Raw genomic sequence first — 24,016 nt, 5'->3', positions numbered from 1 at the left:
TTGGTGCCCGTCCGAAGACCCTGAAAAAAAGGACCTTTGTCCACACTTATGACCGTTACAGCATCCCTGTGGCAGGTGTGATCGAAATCCAGAGTCTTGGCAACCGACTCATATTTACGACGGCCGCAGTGTCCCAGGGGGTCAGGTGATTCGCCCTTTTGCGACCTTCTGACAAGCCAAATCAAGGAGGAAGCCCGATTCATTTAACAACCGGGTTACTAACTGAAACAGCTGCAGTGATTCATTTAACAACCACAGCAAGAAAAGTCATATAATTGGGGGGGGACTCATTTAGCCACTGTCTTGCTGAGTTGTCAGTAATGTGGGGGCTGCATTGTGGTCGTAAATCGAGGACTACCAGGGATGGGATTGAAAAACGTTAGCAAACGGTTCTCGGCTTGGGTGGGTGTGGCCATGGTGGGCGTGGCCTACTCGGCCTCCTGCACCATGGAGGGGGAGCTTTCAGCCTCCCCAGGCTCCGGAGGCTTTCCTTGAGCTTCCGGGAGGCCTCCCCAGGGCTTCAGAGGCCCTCCGGAAGCCAAAAACGCACCCGTTTCCGGACTTCTGGAATTTCCAGGAGGCCCATTTTTCGCCCTCCTGGAGCCTCCGTGTGGGCCCTGCACTTACTCGGTATGATGAACGGACCCCAAACTGGTAGTGGTTTGGTGGCCTGGGTTGCTAGAAACAATGTGACCCAGGCTGGCCACGTCCCCGAACTGGTTCTTCTACGGCCGCACCATCTCGCTTTTGGCTTCTGCGCATGCGCAGAACAATTTTTATTGTGGTGTGCGTGTGCATGCGTGGCCCGCCCAGAAGTAAACCAGCAGTAGCGGCTGCCGGAGCCCACCCCTACCGCATGCAGACTCCTGGGAAGGGAGGGTTGGGCGGGGTGGGGCCAGCCACTCCTTGCAACCACCGGTTCGGCAAACGAGATGCAAAACCGGCTGAATCTTACCCTTGAGGGCTACCTGTAGAACGTTTTTAAAAATCATTTCCGCGGTCTTTCTCCCCCCCCCCCCCCCGGTGCCCGCCTGGCTCACCTCGTGGTTCATGATTTTGCCGTAGGTCTCCACCAGGGACTCGGCGTGGAAAGGCTTTTCCCCGAAAAGCAGCTCGTACATGCAGACGCCCAGGGACCACCAGTCGCACTCGGGCCCGTATTTGCCCTTGCGGTCCTCCATGGCTTGCAGGATCTCTGGGGAGACGTAATCGGGGGTGCCCACCCCCACCGATGACTCCGCCTGGGGGGAAGGAAAGGCAGAGCCCAGTTCAGATTCTGCCACCTTTCAAGTTTATCCTTTGGATTAAGATCGAAAGAGCCTCTCGGCAACCTTTGGAAGGGTGGACTCCCAGAATCCCCCCCCCAGCCAGCATGGAATTCTGGGAGTTGAAGTCCACCCTTCCAAAGGTCGCCAAGGTTGGAAAAAAAACGTGGCTTTATACAAATGCTGATTTATTTGGAGCATAGCGGATGCCCTCGACGTATTTCGTGTGTTGGCTTGATGACACTTGACATCATTTGACACCCAAAACCACTCCTTGCTCTCCCGCCCCCTCTCCGTAGACCCCTATGGTTACAGTTCCCAGAACCAGTTTAACTGTAAACCTGGTTTAACTGTAAACCTGGTTTAACTGTAAACCTGGTTTAACTGTAAACCTGGTTTAACTGTAAACCTGGCTTAGCTCGAAACCTGCCTTAATTCTGAACCTGGTTTAGCTCTAAGCCTAGTTTAACTCTAAACTTGGCTTAATTCTGAACTTGGCTTAGCTCTATACAGGCTTAGTTCTAAACCTGGCTTAGCTCTAAACCTTACTTAACTCTAAACCTGGCTTAACTCTAAACCCGTCTTAGCTCTAAACCTGGTTTAGCCCTAAACCTGCCTTAATTCTGAACCTGGCTTAGCTCTAAACCCATTTTAGCTCTAACCCTTGCTTAGCTCTAAATCTGGTTTAGCTCTAAGCCTAGTTTAGCTCTAAACTTGGCTTAATTCTGAACCTGGCTTAGCTCTAAACCTGGCTTAGCTCTAAACATGGCTTAGTTCTAAACCTGGCTTAATTCTAAACTTGGGTGCACTCTAAACTTGGTCTTAGTTTAACAAAACATGCCGTGTGCAACTAAAAAGACCATTTTCAGGAAATGAATGGCCTCCTACCAAAACTGATGCCCACAATACATTGGCAAAGACCCCACCCTCTTCGCTCTGACACTCCTGAGCTGCCTGGTGGTGGTGGGGGGCGGTCTGTCTACCCCACGACCATCCAGGGCAGCCTTCCCCAACCATGGCTGGACGCCAATCCCCATCCGACCCCAGGCCAAGCTCACCGTGCCGTCCGGAGCCAGGCGAAGGCAGGAACCAAAGTCCGCTAGGCGGATGTGCCCGCTGGTGTCAATCAGGATATTGTCGGGCTTGATGTCCCTGTGGAGGGAAGGGCCCCCCTTGGTAAGTGGTGGGACCTCAGAAATGTAGAAAGGTTGGGGGGCTGTTGGGCTCTCGGGGAAGGACCAGGGTGCCACCCGCTCCTTCCCTCAAACATGGTAAACAATGGTGGGGGGGGGGTGACTTTTAGAGTCATGGTGGCACAGTGGTTACAATGCAGTATTGCAGACTAACTCTGCCAACTGCCAGCAGTTCAGTCCTGACCGACTCATGATTTACCCAGCCTTCCGTCCTTCCGAGGTGGGTAAAATGAGGACCAAAATTGTTGGGGGACAAGAGGCTGACTCTGTAAACCGCTTAGAGGGGGCTGTAAAACCACTGTGAAGCGGGATATACATCTAAGTGCTACTGCTATTTTCCTTCCTTCCTTCCTTCCTTCCTTCCTTCCTTCCTTCCTTCCTTCCTTCCTTCCTTCCTTCCTTCCTTCCTTCCTTCCTTCCTTCCTTCCTTCCTTCCTCTAGTTGGAATACAGAATTACAAGCAAACTCTTCCCAGAGTTAGGAATTCGATCCCGACCGACTCAAGATTGACTCAGCCTTCCGTCCTTCCAAGGTGGGTAAAATGAGGACCCAGATTGTTGGGGGACAAGAGGCTGACTCTGTAAACCACTTAGAGAGGGCTGGAAAGCACTGTGAAGCGGTATATAAGTCTAAGTGCTGTTTCTGTTATGGACCAAGCGGGGGGTGGGGAGTGGGTAAGCTGGCCAATTTTGGCAAGCCATCTCAGTTTCTTTCCAACCTAACTTCAGGGATTCCCGGCTAGGGCACAGGGGTCTGCAAATATGGTGAAACCCCCCTACTATGGTGGTTACAACATTGCTGTGTGATTTTTCTCCCTCACTTTCCGTAAAACTCCCCAGAAATTACCAAGCAGGGAGAAAGGAAGGTAGCAGTAGCATTTATATACTGCTTCAAAGTGCTTCACAGCCCACTCTAAGCGGTTTACAAAGTCAGCCTCTTGCCCCCAACAATCTGGATCCTCATTTTACTGACCTCGGGAAGGATGAAAGGCTGAGTCAACCTTGAGCCTGGTGGGATTTGAACTGTCAAATTTTTTGTGGTTTGGCAGGAACGCAGAAGCCAGGATTACAAACAGCAGCAAGTTTATTATTTAACATTAAAAGAAAGGTGCTAGCTAGCTTGGCTAGGAAAAGCACGCCCAGTATTTAAAGTAATTATACGATCACAAACCAATCATTAATTAGGTGTGGCCGGCAACAGCCTCAACTGCGTCCCAGCCAACCAGGATGCAAGAGGCTGTTGCTGGCTAGAATGTAATGCATTTAAAGTGGTAGACCATTCTGAATACATAACACCCCTTCCCCCCAGTTTGGCGCATGCTCCCAGATGGAGCATGCGTAGTCGCGAAGGTAGGCGGGACGGTGCCGGACCCGTGCAGATCTCCTTAGTTCAACAACAGTCGTCGGCGGAGATGGACCTGCTCGTTGTAGCTCCTCCCCGAAGGGAGTGCAGCTCCGAGGGACGCCATCTTGGCACGGCCCCGGAGGCGGGCTCAACAACGCCGGTAAGCCAGGCCGGGGTGGCGTGTCCACAGATGTAGGGGAGAGCATTGGAGGGGTGTCTCGGGGGGTAGGAGCATCGACCGGTAACTCTTCGATGGCGGTTTGAGCCGACGATTTCGCTTCCCGGCAGGGGGCGCTCGGACAGGCCGGGCCTGGCTTGGAAAAGGCCCGTTGTTGCAATTCGTCGGATTTAGCAGTGTCTGGTTGTGGATAGGCGAGGCCTGGGTGTATAAAGGCCTCACACGGCAACCCCGAGTGTGCAGCGTCGTCTCGTCCAGCGAAGTCCGGATTGCCCGCCTCCGCTGGGAGGCGCCTCCTTAACTGATCCAAGTGGCTCCTCCACTCGGATCCATCAGCCAATCCGACCCTGAAAGAACAGGGACCTGTCAGGGCAGTTACTCTAGCTGGGACCCACCTGGGCTCCCCGGCAAAAGAGCGGGCCCACACCAGATCCCCCTGTCTAAAGGAACGGGAAGGGAGAACCCCCAGATTGCATGGCTGATCCCCTGAATAGAGCGGATGGAGTCTATCCAGGGATGTCCGCAGGCGCCGGCCCATCAAGAGCTCCGCGGGGCTTTTGTTGGTTATCGGGCAGGGGGTGGAATGCTGGCTTAACAAGTAAGCCGCCACTCTCATCTGCCAGTCGCCCCGGTCCATACGGCCCAGTGCTTCCTTAGCTGAGCGGACTGCCCGCTCCGCCCGGCCATTACTAGCTGGGTGGTACGGGGCTATGGGCGCATGCCGGATCCCTTGCTCGGCCAGGAACTCCTGAAATGTGGTGGCTGTGAATTGCGGGCCGTTATCCGACACAAGTATGTCCGGCAACCCATGGGTTGCGAACAGTCTGCGTAAGGCCCGAACCGTACTCTCGGCCGTGGTGGAGGCCATCAGGACCAATTCCACCCACCGAGAGTAGGCGTCCACCACAATCAGGAAATCCTGGCCGTGGAAGGGACCGGCAAAATCTTCATGGAGGCGTGACCACGGGCCTCTCGGAACCTCCCACTCCCGAGCAGGCCCGGCCGGAGGATTGGGCCTGGAGAGTTGACATGTAGCGCAGCGGCCCACATAAGCCGCTATCTCTGAATCCAACAAGGGCCACCAGACATAGCTACGGGCTAAGGCCTTCATTCGCGCTATGCCCGGGTGGTCCCTGTGGAGCAGAGGCAGGACTTGTGGCCGTAGTGCAGCAGGAATCACTACCCGATCCCCCCAAATGAGACACCCCCCCATGAATGGACAGCTCCGCTTGTCGAGCCTTAAAAGGCCGGAAGCCCTCTGCCACTTTATCTGTGGGCCATCCCCTCAAGACCCAGGAGGAGACCTGGGAAAGGATAGGATCGGCCTTCGTGTAGGCCGCGACCTCCGCAGCTGAAATGGGTAGGCCGGAGGCCGCGATGGATAGAACAGAGAGGGCTGGCACGGGGGCGGTGTCAGTCTCCGGCAGTGGGCAACGGCTAAGGGCATCCGCATGCCCAATCTGCTTGCCCGGACGGTATTGCAGCGTATAAGAATACGCCGCAAGGAATTCCGTCCAGCGTGTCATGCGTGGGGAGAGAATGGGGGGGGGGGGTCGGCCTGTCACCTGCCAGAAGCCCAAGGAGCGGCTTATGGTCAGTGACAAGAATGAAATGCCGACCGTAGAGGTAGTCGTGGAACCTCTTAATCCCGGACACCGCAGCCAGAGCCTCCCTGTCGATCTGACTATAATTACGCTCCGCCGAGGAAAGTGTCCGGGAATAAAAGGCCACCGGGGCCTCCGAGCCATTTGGAAGAACATGGCTCAGGACCACCCCCAAACCGTAGGGAGAGGCGTCACATGCTAGTGTCAGAGGCATCTTGTCACTATATTGAACCAGGACTGCCGATGACGTCAGCACCTCTCTGACAGCGGCGAACGCCTGCGCTTCGCGGGTCCCCCAGCACCAGGCCGCAGATCGGTCGAGCAACCGATGCAGCGGCTCGACTAATGACGCCTTATGTGGAATGAATGGCGCGTAAAAGTTAAGTAGCCCCAGGAACGCCTGTAACTCCGCTTTAGAGGTGGGTACAGGGGCGTTCCTGATAGCTGCAACCTTAGAAGGCGTAGGGTGGATGCCTTGGGCGTCAATTAAGAAACCCAAGAATTCCACCCTCGGGACAGCAAACGAACATTTGCTGCGCTTTAACTTGAGACCCGCCCCCCTAAAACGCAAGAGGACCTCCCTTAGTACTTCGACGAGTCCCGAGTGGCTGGAAGCAGCGATCAGGACATCGTCGAAATATGGTACTACGCCAGGAAGCCCGTGGAGCAACCGCTCCATAAGGCTCTGGAAGATCCCCGGGGCCACAGAAACGCCGAATTGAAGGCGGCGGCAACGAAAAGCCCCACGGTGGGTGACGATGGTCTGCGCAGCCGCTGCATCGTCATCCACCGGGAGCTGTTGGTAAGCCTGCGCCATATCCAGTTTGGCGAATGTGCAACCCTGCCCCAGTGAATGGAGCAGGTGTTGCACCACAGGGACTGGATGGGGATTCGCCTGAAGGGCCAGGTTGATCGTCGACTTATAGTCGGCACAGATCTTCACCGAGCCGTCCGGCTTAACTGGGAGAACGATCGGGGTCTCCCAGGGGGAGTGGTCAACGGGCTCGATGACTCCCTGCGCCAGGAGCTTATCCAGCTCGGCGTCAACCTTGGCCCTTAAGGCAAAAGGCACCCTGCGGGCCTTCAGCCTAATTGGAGCAACCTGGGGGTCGAGACTAAGGGATATGGGGGTGCCTTTATAACAGCCTAGCTGGCCGTCAAAAACATCCGCAAAGTCGGACAGGACGCTTTCTAGGGAAGACGAAACAACCCGATGCACCCCCCCAATTGAAAGACCCAGGGCAGGAAACCAATCCAGGCCTAAAAGAGCAGGGAGGGAATCCCTAACTACCAGGACGGGCAATTTTCCCTCGAAGGGGCCATAAGAGACCGAAATGGGGAAAGAACCCAAGGTGGGAATAAAATTCCCCTGATAGTCCCTTAAAGTGGTCTTAGCAGGCAGGAGCTGGCTTTGGGAGACCCTGGGGCAGAGGCGGGAGAAAAGAGCCCAGGACAACAGAGAACGAGAGGAGCCGGAGTCCACCTCCATCCGGCAGAGCTGACCTTCCAGCTGGACTGTGGTAGCGATCTTCCGGGCTCCGGCGGGGGCTTGGTTAAGAGAGCAGTCAAAGGCTTGCGATTGATCAATGGTGTAGCAGTCTTCAGCCCGCCGAGCGGGCTGCGGTGGTTGGCGGCGCGGCTGCGCTTGGGGTTGAACAGCGGTTTGCAGGAAAGATGGAGCAGGCAGTGAGGCACGGCAAACCCTAGCGATGTGCCCTTGCCATTTGCAACGGCGACAGATTACGTTGCGAAAAGGGCAGGCTGTACGGGCATGGCGACCGCCACAGCCACGGCAAGGAGCGCCAGCTGTTGGAGGCGCAACCGACTGCGGTTGAGATTTGCGCTTCGGCTGCGTCCTAAGCTGCCCCACGATTTCATCAGTTGGCTCCTCCGAGGGTGGCAGGTCATCAACTAGGCTCGTTTGTGAGAAAGGGCCGGCAGAGGTGTGGGTAGACGAAGCCAGTTGTAGCCGCTCGATATCGGCCGTGGACTGCTCCGAGAGCTCCGCTGCTCTAGCAGTCTCCACGGCCTGGAGTAAGGTAATGTCCTGATGGCGGAACAGACGGCTTCGCAGGTTTACATCCCGCACACCACATACAAACTGCTCCACCAGGTTTTCTTCTAAGTTGGTAAAGTCACATTGGGCAGCCGTAGTCCGAAGGGACTCTAAAAATTGGCTAATTGACTCATTAGGTCTCTGCACCCGACGACGAAAGGCAAAACGGCGGACAATCTTTGAGGGTGTCGGTGCATAATGTCCTTTGAGCCTGGCCATTAGAGTGTCCCAGCCTAACTTATACGCCTGCCTTGGAGCAGCCAAGGCTCGGGCGGAGGCAAACATAGAGGGTTCGCAACAAGAAAGGAAGAAACTGCATTTTTCCTCGTCAGTCTGTGCCTGGCTCCTGGACGCAATGAGGTAACACTCGAAACGTTCCATAAATCCCTCCCAGGATTCTCCCCCCGAACCGTAGGGAGCAAACGGAGGCGAGGCAGAAGTCATCGTGGCTTAGATGCGAAAAGGACTTACGGAGAAAAGGCCAGAAATTTTCCCTTCCGCCGGTCAGCATTCGTTGCGAAGTATCCCACCTTCGTCGCCAGTTTTGTGGTTTGGCAGGAACGCAGAAGCCAGGATTACAAACAGCAGCAAGTTTATTATTTAACATTAAAAGAAAGGTGCTAGCTAGCTTGGCTAGGAAAAGCATGCCCAGTATTTAAAGTAATTATACGATCACAAACCAATCATTAATTAGGTGTGGCCGGCAACAGCCTCAACTGCGTCCCAGCCAACCAGGATGCAAGAGGCTGTTGCTGGCTAGAATGTAATGCATTTAAAGTGGTAGACCATTCTGAATACATAACAAAATTGTAGACAGCTGGCAGTCAGCAGAAGTAGCCTGCAGTACTGCACTCTAACCACTGTGCCACCATGGCTCAAAATAATAATAATAATAATAATAATAATAATAATAATAATAATAATAATAATAACAACTGTCGTAAGTCAAGGACAACCTACGAAGTGCAATTGTGCTGTCATAAGTCGCCTTGTGGCTTTCTGACCCATCCCAGGGAGCCTCCCCGTCCACGCTCAACGTTAACAGAAGGAAAAAGGAAGAAGAGACTTACCTGTCCAAACTGAACTTCCGAACAAACAAGATTCAGACTAATTTGCATCTCATAAAAAGGGATTTAAAGACCTCACAGACGAGCACACTTCAGAGCACACTGACAATGTCTCCTCGAACAGTGATGAAACGTTTGCCAAGCTTGGAGCTCAAATCAACCGCCTAGACTTACCTGTGGATGTATTGGAGGGAATGGAGGGAATGGATGGCCAGGACCATCTCTGCCAGGTAGAAACAGGCCATGTTTTCTGGCAGCCGGTCCTCAAACTTGCTCAGCAGAGTGAGTAGGTCTCCTCCGGCGTAATAATCCATCACCAGGTACTGTCAAAAGAAGTGCCAACCTCTAGCATCCCTTCCCAACCTGCGTTCTGCAGGTGGGGACTTTGACTCCCAGAATTCCCCAGTCGGCGAGGGGCTTGCTGAGAATTCTGGGAGCTGAAGTTCACACCTTCCCTGTGGTGAATACGGAAGTCTGAATGAACTGAACTCCATTTCCTCCCTGAATTTCAGATAATGGCGGCTTCTGGGAATGTTTTGGTGCAAAATTCTCATTTGGTGGAGACTGCAAAGCCCAGCATCTTCAGCTTGCACTGCCGACCAGAATTGTGGGACAATATTTGCACATGGGTCAGAGTGTGGAATTGTGTTCTCAATCTGGGCAGCTTTAAGACGGGTGGACTTCAACTCCCAGAATTCCATCAGCCCAGCTGGTTGGGGAATTCTGGGAGTTGAAGTCCATCCATCAGCCCAGCTGGTTGGGGAATTCTGGGAGTTGAAGTCTATCCATCAGCCCAGCTGGTTGGGGAATTCTGGGAGTTGAAGTCCACTCATTTTATAGCTGCCCAGATTGAGAAAGACTAGTGAGGAAAATCAGGATTGCCAATCCTTCATTTTTTACCTCAGGTTCACCTGGTTACTTCAAGCTGCAGTTAGAACCAGAGGCCAGTGGCCTTTTCAGGTTTCTAGTCCACTGTGAGGAAAGATGGTACAAATCAGTTTTGCTGGCATTGAATCGTTACAAGATTTTCTGACACTACATTCTTCCAAAGACATTTTGGGGAGCAGGGCATCAAGAAAAGCACTGGGCAGTCATGATCAGTGGGCAGCGAGGTGACAGGCCAATTTTCTGAAAGTTTGCAAAGAAATGACCATTTTTCCATCGCTTTTAGCAACAATTGAAGCCAGCCCCACAGATGCTCCTGACTGGAAGGGTTGGGCTTAGATTTAGATTTAGATTTGTTTATTTATAGGCCGCCCTTTTCCCTGAGGGGACTCAGGGCGGCTTACAATCAAGAAAGGGAAGGGGAGTGTAGGACAATACCAAAAAGAGATGTGCACAAAGTAAATTAGACAGTAAAACTCAACATTCACTCAGCATTCGGGAGGGGCGAAAATAAGATTATCCCCAGGCCTGATGGGCTAGCCAGTTCTTGAGGGCTGTGCGGAAGGCCTGGACGGTGGTGAGGGTACGAATCTCCACGGGGAGATTGTTCCATAGTGTCGGAGCCGCAACAGAGAAGGCTCTCCTCCGAGTAGTCGCCAGTCGGCACTGACTGGCGGATGGGATACGGAGGAGGCCAACTCTATGCGATCTGATGGGACGCAGGGAGGTAATTGGCAGAAGGCGGTCTCTCAAATAGCCAGATCCACTACCATGGAGCGCTTTATAGGTGGTGAGTAAGACCTTGAAGTGCACCCGGAGACCAACAGGTAGCCAGTGCAGCTCACGGAGGATCGGTGTTATGTGGGCGAACCGTGGTGCGCCCACGATCACTCGCGCGGCCGCATTCTGGACTAGCTGAAGTCTTCGGATGCTCTTCAAGGGCAGCCCCATGTAGAGCACATTACAGTATTCCAGCCTAGAGATCACAAGGGCTCGAGTGACTGTTGTGAGGGCCTCCCGATTCAGGTAGGGCCGCAACTGGCGCACCAGGCGAACCTGGGCAAATGCCCCCCTGGTCACAGCTGAGAGATGGTGGTCAAAAGTTAGCTGTGAATCCAGGAGGACTCCCAAGTTGCGGGCCCTTTCTGAGGGGTATAAATTTTGCCCCCCCAGCCTGAGTGATGGTATGTTGGTCAAATTTTTGGGAGGGAAACACAACAGCCACTCGGTCTTGTCTGGGTTGAGTATCAGTTTGTTTGCTCTCATCCAGTCTTTAACAGCTTCCAGTCCCCGGTTCATCACGTCCACCGCTTCATTGAGTTGGCACGGGGCGGACAGATACAACTGTGTATCGTCCGCATATTGGTGGTATTTTATCCCGTGCCTTCGGATGATCTCGCCCAGCGGTTTCATGTAAATGTTAAATAGTAGGGGGGATAGGACCGACCCCTGCGGCACCCCATAGGTTAGGGGCCTCAGGGACGATCTCTGCCCCCCCACTAACACCGACTGCGACCTGTCCGAGAGATAGGAGGAGAACCACTGCAAGACAGTGCCGCCCACCCCTATCTCCCGCAGTCGTCGCAGAAGGATACCATGGTCGATGGTATCGAAAGCCGCTGAGAGGTCCAGGAGAACTAGGATGGAAGCATGGCCTCCATCCCTAGCTCTCCAGAGATCATCAGTCAATGCGACCAAAGCGGTTTCTGTGCTGTAACCGGGTCTGAAGCCAGACTGGGAACTGGCTTGAGAGGGAACCATGCAACAGAAGGGAAATGAATCCACTTTTCTATCCTCCACCTTTAATTTTTTATTTTATTCAAAGAAGATGAAAATGCAAAACCCAAAAGAAAAAGAAAAACATTTAACAAAGGCAAATCAAAACTGGACAAGAAAAAATGAGAATTAAAAAGGACAAAAACCCTTATTTCCCCCTCCTAGTTGAACCTTAACAAATCTATTGCACTATCATGGCACCCTCCCTCCTTCCAAAGCATGTCCAAAATTTTACAAGCGTCTCCCTCTATTGGCGCCCGATATTCTCGATTCACACAACACACACACACACACACACAAAACCTGGAAGCTGGGGTTAGCATGTCATGTGAACCGAGGAAATCAGGTTTGCAAACAACTGACTCAGAGGCCAAAATGGGGCCAAGCATCCACTGCACAGAATCCCTTTCTCCATTCACTTCGTCCCCAGGCTCCACTCCACAGACGGAAACCACCAATGCTGGTTCCCAACAGACCGACATCCGAGAGGAAACCCAGTTCAAAATCTCCTGCCCCACAGGATTCAAAAACGCATCCTCGTCTCACCAGATAGTGCTCGTCCTGGAAGGCGTAATGCAGCGTGGTAATCCACTGTCGATCTCCATGCACGAGGACATCCCGCTCCTCTCGGAAACAGGCCGTCTGAAAGGAGACGGGTGCAAAAGATGACACATCTCTACTTAACACACCTGAAACCTATGCTATTCAGGCGCAGAAAAAGGATACAGACGTTCCTCGACTTACGATCGCAAATTTTGGTGGTGTCAGTGTGGCCGTTAAGTCGAGGACTATTTGTCATTAAGTGGTGCAGTCGTTAAGTGGTGCAGTCATTAAGCGGGACATCACATGCCCACGGCTTGCAACCTTCCCTGTCAGCTTCTCCACTGATTTTGCTTGCCAGAAACTGGCTGGGAAGGCCCCCCAAAACTATAAAATGTAAATTATTAATATGAAAGTAAATAATGAATAACCTGAATAAGCTACTAAAATCAAGGTAAAAGGCAAAGGTTCCCCTTGCACATCTGTGGTAGTCGTTCCTGACTCTAGGGGGCGCTGCTCATCTCTGTTTCAAAGCCGAAGAGCCAGCGCTGTCCAAAGACGTCTCCGTGGTCATGTGGCGGGCATGACTCAATGCCGAAGACGCATGGAACGCTCTTCCCTTCCCACCAAAGGTGGTTCCTATTTTTCTACTTGCATTTTTATGTGCTTTCGAACTGCTAGGTTGGCAGAAGGTGGGACAAGGAACAGGAGCTCACTCTGTTATGCGGCGCTGGGGATTCGAACCGCCCAACTGCCGACCTTTCTGATCGACAAGCTCAACGTCTTAGCCACTGAGCCGCCACGTCCCTGAAAATCACCTTAATAAATCCTAATTACAAAAATAATTCTTAGGTCTTTGGTTAGGACTTGAAGTTTTCTCCCACCTCAGATCGTGAACCTTCACTCTTCACTACCCACAATGATCATAATTTATTCCATTTATATGCCACCGACTCTCAGCGACTCCGCAAGGCTCACAACCAAGAAAGAAGTGACAATAATTCAATCTGAATTCAAAGAAGGGCGGGGTCTTTGTGTGTGTGCGTGGCGAGGTTGGGATCCCCTATCCCCATCTTCCTACAACCAACCAGCCCACTTGATGGCTAAGAAAGTTTCTGGATTAATCAAACAAAGGAATCAATGAAAATTAGAAGTAGGGACCCCCAAATGGCCGAATTCCACATCGGTCATTTTCTTGACAACGGCACAAAAATGGTTTTAATGCCGCCTTTCTCCAGCTGCTTTCCCGGGCTAGCTTGGTGATCTCGTAGTGGTCTCCCATCCAAGGAGATCTAACTTGCTGAGATCACTGGTTTTGACTTTGGCAGGGCCTGGGAATTGTCACCTCGGTTCTCTTCAGCATTTCCCACTTGTGCAGAATCTTCATGGCGTAGATTTCCTCCGTCTGCTTCATTCGCACGACGGCCACCTGGGAGGGGAGAGAGCAGGAGAGAGATGGGGCAGGGGAGCCATTAGAATAAGAACACAGAATCATAGAATAACCGAGCTGGAAGGGACCTTGTGGGTCATGTAGTCCAACCCCCTGCTCAAGCAGGAGACCTTGCACCATTTCTAAAAAGTGGCAGTCCAGTCTCTTCTTGAAGATCTCCAGTGATGGAGCTCTCACAACCTCTGGTGGCAAGCTGTTCCACTGGTTAATTGTCCTTAGTGTTAGGAAGTTTCTCCTTAATTCCAGGTTGCTTCTTTCCTTGATTAGTTTCCATCCATTGCTTCTTGTCCTGACTATTTCTTCTCTGCACTCTTTCCAGAGTCCCCACATCTTTTCTTCTATCGGGGTACCCGGAATTGGATGCAGCATTCCAAGTGTGGTCTGACCAGTTCAGTATAAAATGGTACTAGCACTTCATGTGACCTTGATACAATCAGCAATTAACTAGTGAACAATTATTAACCAGTGGAACAGCTTGCCACCAGAAATTGTGGGCACTCCATCCTTGGAGGTTTTCAAGAAGAGACTGGACAGCTCTTTGTCTGGAATGGAAAAGGGTCTCCTGCCTGAGCAGGGGGCTGGACTAGATGACCTCCAAGGTCCCTTCCAACTATGTTATTCTGTAAGGTTCTCCTGAGTGAGCAAGGGGGCTAGACTAGAAGATCTCCAAGGTCCCTTCCACCTCTGTTATTCTGTAAGGCTCTCCTGCTTGATCCAGGGGGCTGGACTAGAAGACCTCCAAGGTCCCTTCCACCTCTGTTATTCTGTAAGGGTCTCCTGCTTGATCCAGGGGGCTGGACTAGAAGACCTCTAAGGTCCCTTCCACCTCTGTTATTCTGTAAGGATCTCCTGCTTGAGTAAAGGGGATGGACTGGATGACCTCCAAGGTCCCTTCCACCTCTGTTATTGTGTAAGGGTCTCCTGCTTGAGCAAAGGGGGCTGGACTAGAAGACCTCCAAGGTCCCTTCCACCTCTGTTATTCTGTAAGGATCTCCTGCTTGAGCAAGGGGGCTGGACTAGAAGACCTCCAAGGTCCCTTCCACCTCTGTTATTCTGTAAGGATCTCCTGCTTGAGCAAAGGGGGCTGGACTAGAAGACCTCCAAGGTCCCTTCCACCTCTGTTATTCTGTAAGGGTCTCCTGCTTGAGCAAGGGGGCTGGACTAGAAGACCTCCAAGGTCCCTTCCACCTCTGTTATTCTGTAAGGGTCTCCTGCTTGAGCAAGGGGGCTGGACTAGAAGACCCTCTGTTGATGCAACCTAGGAATTTTGCTTCAGTGGACGCAGATTCTGCCCCTCTGCAAAGACATCAACAGCAGGAAGCTCGGTCAATGTTTCTGCTTACGGCATTTTGTGAATCCCCCCAGATCGAGTGTACAATCCAAGGGCAGAAATGAAACATGAGTTTACGCAGAAAAGTGAGTTCTCAGCATATAACATCCATTTTTGCCGGTATGTCTGTTGCTAAGCTAGATGGTTAAGTAAATCGGGCAAATATATAGTTTCTTCTCTGGGCACAATGAGAATATATCTGCTGCGAACTCTGCCCTGGCGACAGAAAGGGCATCTGGCCAGTAAACACATGGCTCCATTCAGTTGCCCTGACTCTACCCCGATACAAGGGATTACGGAGTCATTAAAAGCAAAAAATAATATTATGGCTAAGTGAATCGGGCCCGATATTATGATTTATTTTTCTCCGGGTTGGTAAGTGAATCACTGCAATCATTCAGTGAAACATTCAGTCTTTAAATGGATCCAGTTTCCACCCGTCACCTTGCTTGTGGGAAACTGGCTGGGGAAGCCGTAAATGGCGATCTAATGAATCCAGGATAATTCAAATGTCATAAATAATAGGATGGTTTCCCAGTGCCCAAATTTTGTTAATGTGACAGTGGGGGAACCCGGTGGCAGTCATAAGTGCGAGGATCATTCTTATGTCACTTTTTATCAGTGCCGAAGTGCCTCCTGACTCCTGAGGTCGCCGTGGCTTTAAATCCCCCCCATTTCTGGGGACTCACCTCCCCAAAGGCTCCTCTCCCGATCACCTTCAGGATCTCGAAGTCGTCACGACGCAAACTCAGCTGTTTCACCCGGGAAACCAACGGGGAGGCTGTGGAGAGGAGAAAATAAAAAAAGAGAAAGAAAGAAACTTGTTTTACGGAGTCCTTCGCCACAACGGCACCAGCGGAAAACCGGCTGAAACGGAGGCTTGAAAAGCCGCAGCCGTTCTGCGTGTCAAGCTTGATTTCTTTTAAACTTTAGTTAGTTGGGTGCTTGCTTGGGTGATTCAGGGACAGCCAGAAGAGAGTTAATTCTGCACCTCTGCCAGGAGACCGCTAAAAATAAGGACTTTCTCCTAATTTTGACATCTTTGCCTGTTTCACGTCGTAAAGTTAACCTGGTTATTGGATGTTGTTGTGGCTTCACACATGACTCGGTTCGTCAGACTAGCCAAGCCCTGGTTTTCTTGGAAGCAATGTGAAAAGGATGTGCCTGTCACTTACTTCTGGCCTGGTTTGTTTTCACTTTGGGGAATACCCGGCCTAGCTGATACCCTGGGGATCGCTTGGTGGCCTCCCTTCCAAAGCCCTTCCGATCCTTAGCTACATCTAAACCCACAATTCTGAGATTTCCCTTCCTACGAAAAGGCAGTCCTGGGGATTGTGCGAATGCAGGCCGAGAAAGTGGGTGCAGAGATAAGGATTAGGCCAATGGGGTTTTGGGTAGCCAAGATTGGCATCTGGGCAGTGTTTCCTACGCAGATTCCACCTGTTTTCGTCCTCCCAAGCCAGCCTGATAATTCTGCGTGAGTCAGAAAGTGTCCTTGTTTTTGGAAACAAGAAAGAAAGAAAGAAAGAAAGAAAGAAAGAAAGAAAGAAAGAAAGAAAGAAAGAAAGAAAGAAAGAAAGAAAGAAAGAAAGAAAGAAAGAAAGAAAGAAAGAAAGAAAGAAAGAAAGAAGAAAGAAGGAAGGGGGACCTCTTCCAGCCAAGACCCCTCTCCAAAAGCGGGGTGGGCTAAGCTCTCTCCAGTCCTAGCCAAGCCCCCCCCCTCCACCTCCCTCCCTCAGCCTGGAGGCTCCGAAGCAACCTCTGTCCCAGGCTCGTCCCGCTCAGAGGCTCCTCCGCTGGAGCCTCCGCACTCTGCACGTGCCCAGGAGCCCCCTCCCCATCCAGCCCCCGACTCACCCCACTCCAGAAACTGCTGGACGCTCCTCTCGCGGCGCAGCAGGGCGGCGCTGCATTCCTGGTGGACGCAGAGCAGGAGGTCGAGCAGCCCCTCCAGCCCCTCCAGGCCCGCCGCCCCCTCGCCCCCCAGCAGAGCCCGCAGCCCGGCCAGGCGCCGCTCCAGCGGGCTGCACATGCTGGCTGTCCCGGCCGAGGAGGAGGAGGAGGAGGAGGAGGACGCTTTCCCTGCGCTTACAATTCAGGGGTGGTTTTTCTTTCCTAGCCAAAGATCAGCCAAGATTGGTCAGCTGCTGCCCCCTAGCGGGGCTCTTGAAATAAAATCGAGAGGTCGAGGCAGGAGAACCCCAGGATTGGAAGGGACCTTGGAGGTCTTCTAGACCAGCCCCCTGCTCAAGCAGGAGACCCTACACCATTTCAGACAAACAAGTGTCCAGTCTCTTCTTAAAAACCTCCAGTGATGGAGCATCACTCACTGTCAGGAAGTTTCTCCTTCATTCCAGGTCGCTTCTCTCCTTGGTTAGTTCCCATCCCTTGTTTCTTGTCCTGCCCTTCTGGTGCTTTGGAGAATAATTTCACCCCCTCTTCTTTGGGGCAGCCCCTCAAATACTGGAAGGCTGCTGTCATGTTTTTCAGCCACAGTTTTGCCTCGGCCCGAACTTGGGATGCTGCTGGCGGAGGCTGCCTGGGAGGCGAAACTTTGTCCGCGGACTCGCCCGGCCCGCCTGCCCCGTGGAATGACGGGGGGGGGGGCAGGAGGGGGCGGCGGCGCTGCATTTTCCTCCCAAGGAGAAACTAAGGCTGCGGGGGGGAGGGGCGCAGCGCAGCCGTTTCGGGGGAACTTGGGGAGCTTGGCCGTTCCGAGAGGCCGAGGGAGGCTCCGCTGCGGGAGGGAGGGGAGGGCGCCCGCCCGCCGCCGCCGGCTCCCTTCGCCCAGCCTGGCACCACAGTAGCTCTCCAGGGCTGCCGTTTTGTCGCCGAAGCGAAGGCGCGCACTTGGCCTGGCGGCCGCTCGGGCTGAAAGGACGCGGAGCCTCGTGCTTCCCATGGAGGGGAGGGGGCAGGCGGCCGACCTCCCGTGTCGCCAGGCGGTTCGCTGACCCTTCCGAGAGGCGAAGGCTTCGGTGCGCCAGGCCCCCCGCCCAGCCCCGAATGCCAAGCCGACTGCGGCTCCTTCGACCCGCCTGGTGAAGCGCCTGTTGCCGCCCCCCGACCGAGTCTGCTTCTTCCCGTTTGATAGCTGTGTATTCTACTCCTTGTGAAGAGTCAAATATGGTGTCAAGATGCGTATTCTGTAAACTCTGGGAATGCTCCATACTTCATGGAGGGATCATATGAGTAACACTATCCTAGTATTCTACCTAAGCAAGACTGTCTAAATCTGAAAGATGTTGGCTTGATTAGGAATGCTTTTTATGATTAAGCTGAATCATAAATGTGTTAAAATATACATTTATTTAATTGGAAAAAAAATAAGGTTGGGGATCTTAGATAACAAGAAGCAGGCAGCCTCAAAGGAGCTGGATGTTCAGTGGCAAAACTGGCACCGGGGTCTTGTTTCAGGTGGGGCGTTGTGGTTGGGCATCGACAGCCCTTCCTGTCATGTGGTGCTGGTGCTCCTTGGGCTGGACGGGGGACTGGAATCCGAGACCTGCTGTGGGGGGAAAAAGCGGAGATTGTTGCAGTGTTTTAGAGATGAAACTCCAACAGAAACGGAATAACTGAGTTGGAAGGGACCTTGGAGGTCTTCTAGCTGGCCCAACCCCTTTGCTCAAGCAGGAGATCTTTAGAGAATAACAGAGTTGGAGGGGACCTTGGAGGTCATCTATTCCAACCCCTTTGCTCAAGCAGGAGAGCCTTAGAGAATAACAGAGTTGGAAGGGACCTTGGAGGTCTTCTAGTCCAGCCCCTTTTCTCAAGCAGGAGAGCCTTAGAGAAGAACAGAGTTGGAAGGGACCTTCGAGGTCTTCTAGTCCAGCCCCTTTGCGGGAAAAAGGTGCATCTCATACTCCGAAAATTACGGTACTTCATCTGACCTTGATTCCGTCCCTGTTAACGCAGCCTAGGATTGCGTTGGCTTTTTTTAGCAGCTCCGTTCAACCAATGCAAACGCACATGGGACATGTCAACAAGTACTACGACCACCCTATAAAGTAGTGATGCTGAACCTTTTCGGCACTGAGTGCCAAAAAAGGCGGTGTGCAGGTAGCACCAAGTGCAGAAAAGGGAGCACTTCCCACACTAGGAAGAGGAGTTGCTTAGGCGGCATGTGCATGCCGGAAAATGTGCTTCCGGTTTCTGGTGCGCACATGGGCACCAGTCGGCAAGACCTCCAGTTACTGTCGCACATGTTCATGCACCATTCTCCTGGCCAGCGCACATGCTTACGCTGGAAAATGGAAGGCTGTTCCACTTTCTGGCCCTGCTACACACGTAAAGGCCAGCTGATCATCACATGCGCAACAGACATGCCAGTCAACGTGGCTCTGCGTGCCACTTCGGGCACCTGTGCCATCGGTTCACCATCACGGCTATCAAGCCTTAGTCAGGCCACACCAGAATCCTGCATCCAATTTTGGTCCCCACACTCTAAACAAGACTGTGAGACTCTGGAAAGAGTGCAGAGAAGAGCAACCAGGATGGTGAAAGGACTGGAGGCTCAAACATACCATGAACGGTTGCAGGAACTGGGCCTGGCTGGTCTAGGGAAGAGAAGGACCAGGGGAGACAGGAGAGCATCTTCCAATATTTCAGGGGCTGCCACAGAGAGGAGTTAGGGGGTCGAGCTATTCTCCAAGGCCAGACAAGGAACAACAGATGGAAACTGACCAAGGAGAGATTCAACCTGGAAATAAGGAGGAATTTCCTGACAGTGGGAACAATCAACCCATGGAAGAGAAGTTGCCTTCGGAAGTTGTGGGAGCTTCATCCCTGGAGACTTTCAAGAAGAGACTGGACTGCCCTCTGTCAGAAATGGTGTAGGGTCTGCTGTTTGGCCAGGGATTGAACTAGTTGACCTAGTCTAGAGAAAAGAAGGACTAGGGGAGACATGATAGCAGTCTTCCACTATCTCAGGGGTTGCCCCAAAGAAGAGGGAGTCAAACGATTCTCCAAGGCACCTGAGGGCAGGACAAGAAGCAATGGGTGGAAACTAATCAAGGAGAGAAGCAACTTAGAACTAAGGAGAAATTTCCTGACAGAACAATTAATCAGTGGAACAGAAGTTGCCTTTGGAAGTTGTGGGAGCTTCATCCCTGGAGGCTTTCAAGAAGAGACTGGACTGCCATCTCTCAGAAATGACATAGGGTCTCCTGCTTGGGCGGGGGGTTGGACTAGATGACCTCTAAGGTCCCTTCCAACTCTGTTCATCTAAATCTTAAAGACACCCCCCCCAGTTCCACACTCACAGTCTCCGTTTTTGCTCTCGCTTACCTCTCCCAGTGATGAAAGTGCAGAGAAGAAGGACTGTGGAGACCCAGAAGAAATGTCAGTGATTGAACTTACTGACTCGAGTCTGACTGTGAAACGAGAAAATGGGGAAGACAATTAGCAAGAGACTGGAGCTGCAGGGGACGTTTTCTTCCAAGCGAGGCCCTTGGTGAGTGGACTTCAATTCCCACAATCTCCCTGCGATCATGGCTACCGCTGAGAATTCTGGGATTTGAAGTCCATGCAGATGGAAGACCACGCCTGTAATGTTAGTGAATGAACGAGTTTTTCATGCTTACGACTGCTTCAGTGTCCTTACGGTCACGCGGTCAAAATTCAAGCGCTTGGCAACAGGCACGTATTTATGCCGGTCCCCTTTTGCGATCTTCTGACAAGCCAAGTCCGGGGGGGGAGCCGGATTCACTTAACGACCGTGTGACTAACAAACTGCAGTGGTTCACTTAAGCACGGTGGCAAGAAAGGTCGCGAAATGGGGCAAAACTCACTTAGCCACAGAAAATTTGGGCTCAATTGTGGTCGTAAGTCGAGGACTACCCGTACTCCCGACCCTGCTGCTCAAGGGCCCCTTAAAAGCCCCTCCACACACATTCCCAAGTGGCTCTTGTTTCCCTGGGTTCTTCTTACATGAGGAAACAGGGGGGGTCCTATTTTGGCCCTCGGGTGATGGCAGTTGCATCTCGGAGAGGCTGCTGCAGCGCATTCGGACTTCGGCCTCCCTCTTCTTCTCTTCCTGCGCCTGGAAATGGGGTTAAGAAGTGGGATAATGTCAGGGTTCCAAATAGCATCCAAAATTAAACCAGAGTCCGAGGCAAAGGATTCCTCTAAGTTCCAATTGATTAAAAGAGCCATGTTGGCACATCGGGGGAAACCCGAATCTGAAAGCTTCCTGGTTTTCCCCACCCAGTTGAAAGTTCAAGATCTTGCCCCCCACACCCACAAGTCCATCCCATGGTCCTATCTTCCACTGCCACACTGGCAGTTCCATCCATCTACATCCAGCCAGGTGCAGGAACAAAAGTGACCTTGACTTTCTAAGAAGAATGTTGTTATGGCTACATATCATCTAACTCCTTACAATTCCCCCCTCCCGTTTTCCCACCATAGAAAATGCATAGTAGAATAATAGAAGGTGTGGCAGGCCAAAGACCCACAAGAAAAGATGGCTGCAGGCATGACAGGTGGAGAATAAACAAATGTATGTTGGAAAGACTCCTGACTGAATTATCTACAGCAGCAGGTTAAGAAATGCCCAATTCTTGCATTCAGAATAACCATAATTTTAAGATCAAACAATCGCAATCAATCACAGAAGGATCTTGATAAAACTTGAACATTGGGCACCATTGAAATTCAATGGTGAAAAAAGGAAGGTTCTACACTTAGGCAAGAAAAACGAAATGCACAGGTACAGTATATGTTGCTCAATAGTAGTAACTGAGAGAGGGATCTTGGAATCCTAGTGGACAACCATCTAAATAGGAGCCAGCCGTGTGCAGCAGCTGCCCAAAAAGCCAACCCAGTTCTAGGCTGCATAAAAAGAGGGATAGAATCAAGATCCCGTGAAGTGTTAATACCACTTTACAAGGCCTTGGGAAGGCCACACTTGGAATACGGCATCCAGTTTTGGTCGCCACGATGTAGAAAAGATGTGGAGACTCTAGAAAGAGTGCAGAGAAGAGCAAGAAAGAGGATTAGGGGACTGGAGGCTAAAACATGAATTGTTGCAGGAACTGGGTGTGTCTAGTTTAATGAAAAGAAGGACTAGGGGAGACAGGATAGCAGTCTTCCAATATCTCAGGGGCTGCCCCAAAGAAGAGGGAGTCAAACTATTCTCCAAGGCACCTGAGGGCAGAACAAGAAGCAATGGGTGGAAACTAATCGAGGAGAGAAGCAACTTAGAACTAAGGAGAAATTTCCTGACAGAACAATTAATCAGTGGAACAGAAGTTGCCTCCAGAAGTTGTGAATGCCCCAACACTGGAAATCTTTAAGAAGAGGTTGGATAGCCATTTGTCTGAAACGGTATAGGGTTTCCTGCCTAGGCAGGGGGTTGGAGTAGAAGACCTCCAAAGTCTCTTCCAACTCTTGTTATATTCTAAAAGTGTTGAAGAACAATTGAGCTGGAAGGGACCTTGGAGATCTTCCAGTCCAGCCCCTACTCAAGCAGGGGACCCTAGACCAGTGATGGCGAACCTATGACACGCGTGTCAGTGCTGACACGCGTAGCCATTTGGGGTGACACGCACAGGATTTCATGCGATTCATCCTCGGCTCCTGCACGGCCGCCGAGGATGAAAGAATCTGTGCTGGAGGAACGGGGGGGGGGGACGTGTGATCTCCCCCGCCCACACTCACTTACTGTATCGCCACCACCCCTTTCTGAGCGCAGGGGCTGCTGGTAAGGCGTGCGTGCCGTGCGCACACACGTCATCAGCGCGGCGAGGGAGGACCCGCAGGAGAGGAGCGCGGGAACAATGCGCGCCTCTCTCCAGTCAGGCCGGCACAGAGAGTCTACAAAAAAGTCACTAATAGGCAGGTTAGTTAAAGAATTCGCCCTCCCCCTCACTTATCTCAATTCACGGCAGGGCTGTGGAGTCTGCTGCTTCCAGCTCCACGTCCTCATCAACATGCCGCTCCGGCCCGCCCCCGCTATGAATATTCATATTCTTCGCCCTCGCGTCACTAGGAATATTCATAGCAGGGGCGGGCTGGAGCGGCATGTTGATGAGGACGTGGAGCTGGAAGCAGCCGACTCCACAGCCCTGGTTCACGGCACCCCAAACAAGTTCAATAATATCAAGGGCAACATACAAATCGACTGATGAACAAAGAAGTTACTAAGCAGGTATGTTAAATAATTTGTTTTTGGTTTATTAAATACAATTATCCAGCCTCAAAGGTCCCTGATTTGATTCTCCTCCCACCATTCCTCATGCCCCGCCCCCCATCAAGTGACTCCTCCCTCCCCAGGGCCCTCTTACCGGAGTGTTGGGGCTCAGACTCTGCGCCGCTAACTGCTTCAGGGCCTCCATCTCTTCCATCGTTTCAGTCGCCATGGCCCCAATGCGCCCAAAGGCCTTCTCCATATTGCTCACGCTGTATAGGGGGGGGAGGGGGGAGAGAGACAAAAGTTCGGTCTCAATTCTAGTCATAAGTCGAGGACTAACTTCAATTAATTTCCATAAATTCTAACTAAAATTATAATCCCCCCCTTGCATCTTGCTCTGAACTACCAATCCCAGAATTCCACTGGATGAGATTCAAGGGGGAGGGGTTTGGTCCCAACCTATCAGGAGGGCGCCAGGTTTTTTTGTGGGGGGGGGAGGGAAGGCTGCCCTAGATGCTGGGCTCCTTTAAGAGAGAAGAAAAGACACTCCGCGCATCCTCAGAGGCAACCTTGCCAGTGCAAACTCTGGAGGGGATTCCCTCACCCCTTAAAAACGTTGTCGATCTCACTCCCCAGGTTGGCCAAGGTGGCTTTGTAGGATTCGGAGGTGCAGCTCCCTGGTCCGGGGTGCAAGCCGTCGTTGCCCCGAGAATCCACCTGTTGCAAGAAGCAGATTGCAGCCTTTAAAAGAGCCATTGGGGGTACAGTGGGGGAAAGGGGCTACAGCAAGAGTTCGAGTCCCGCTGAATCACAACAGCTCAGCTAATGCAAGAGTCAGCAACCTTAAACACTTAAAAGAGCCGCAAAGGTCCTAACTGGAACCTCCCGTTCAATTCTGGAGACGACCGGAAGTCCCCTTCCATTCCGACCATAGAGTGTCCTCCTAGCGGGGCCTCCTTTTTCCTCTACCTGTCCTAACCAAAAGCTCTATCGATTGTGGAGCCGACTGGCGGCAGGGAGCCGCAGCAGAGGGATGAAAGAGCCACATGCGGCTCCAGAGCTGCAGTTTGCCGTCCCCTGGGCTAATGCACCGGACTTTCTCAACCCAACCTTCCTCGCAGGGTTGTTGTGGAGCAAAGCACCCCATTTTATGCTCCTGGAGAAAAAGGGAGGGAGGGTGGGGGAGGGGAAGGAAGA

General features: G+C 52.1%; 2 protein-coding genes across 2 annotated transcripts in view; both read right to left on the bottom strand.

Moving 5' to 3' along the window:
- Window positions 1-16,720, bottom strand: part of LOC148042271 (serine/threonine-protein kinase MRCK gamma-like) — a 30,269-nt gene extending 13,549 nt beyond the window's left edge. The window contains exons 1-7 of the mRNA XM_087703068.1: window positions 16,546-16,720; window positions 15,378-15,469; window positions 13,254-13,337; window positions 11,915-12,010; window positions 8,882-9,030; window positions 2,324-2,417; window positions 1,041-1,241 (exon numbers count right to left, since the gene is read on the bottom strand). Of these exons, the coding sequence (XP_087559194.1) occupies window positions 1,041-1,241; window positions 2,324-2,417; window positions 8,882-9,030; window positions 11,915-12,010; window positions 13,254-13,337; window positions 15,378-15,469; window positions 16,546-16,720 (891 nt within the window). The remainder of the gene's footprint in view (window positions 1-1,040; window positions 1,242-2,323; window positions 2,418-8,881; window positions 9,031-11,914; window positions 12,011-13,253; window positions 13,338-15,377; window positions 15,470-16,545) is intronic.
- A 1,264-nt stretch (window positions 16,721-17,984) lies between these two features.
- On the bottom strand, window positions 17,985-23,074 carry LOC148042270 (uncharacterized). The gene is made up of 4 exons (XM_087703045.1): window positions 22,974-23,074; window positions 20,617-20,728; window positions 19,975-20,060; window positions 17,985-18,196 (listed from the first exon to the last, which is right to left on the bottom strand). The coding sequence occupies exons 1-4, from the start codon at window positions 23,046-23,048 to the stop codon at window positions 18,143-18,145; spliced, it is 327 nt and encodes a 108-aa protein (XP_087559171.1). The 5' UTR covers window positions 23,049-23,074; the 3' UTR covers window positions 17,985-18,142.
- Window positions 23,075-24,016: the final 942 nt, after the last annotated feature.

The sequence above is a fragment of the Thamnophis sirtalis genome, unplaced genomic scaffold (genome assembly GCF_051295495.1).
Source record: "Thamnophis sirtalis isolate CommonGarterSnake01/CBP01778 unplaced genomic scaffold, rThaSir2_p1.2 scaffold_19, whole genome shotgun sequence".
Taxonomy (NCBI): Eukaryota; Metazoa; Chordata; class Lepidosauria; order Squamata; family Natricidae; genus Thamnophis; species Thamnophis sirtalis.
Note: the sequence above shows the minus strand (reverse complement) of the source record. Positions and strands in the feature narration are given on the sequence as shown.

Coding starts and splice junctions, on each gene's coding strand:
- LOC148042270 (XM_087703045.1), bottom strand. CDS start 23,048: ATGGCGACTGAAACGATGGAAGAGATGGAGGCCCTGAAGCAGTTAGCG. Junction 20,729..22,973: donor GTCTGAGCCCCAACACTCCG/GTAAGAGGGCCC, acceptor CCCCATTTCCAG/GCGCAGGAAGAGAAGAAGAG. Junction 20,061..20,616: donor GACCCCCCCTGTTTCCTCAT/GTAAGAAGAACC, acceptor CTCGTTTCACAG/TCAGACTCGAGTCAGTAAGT.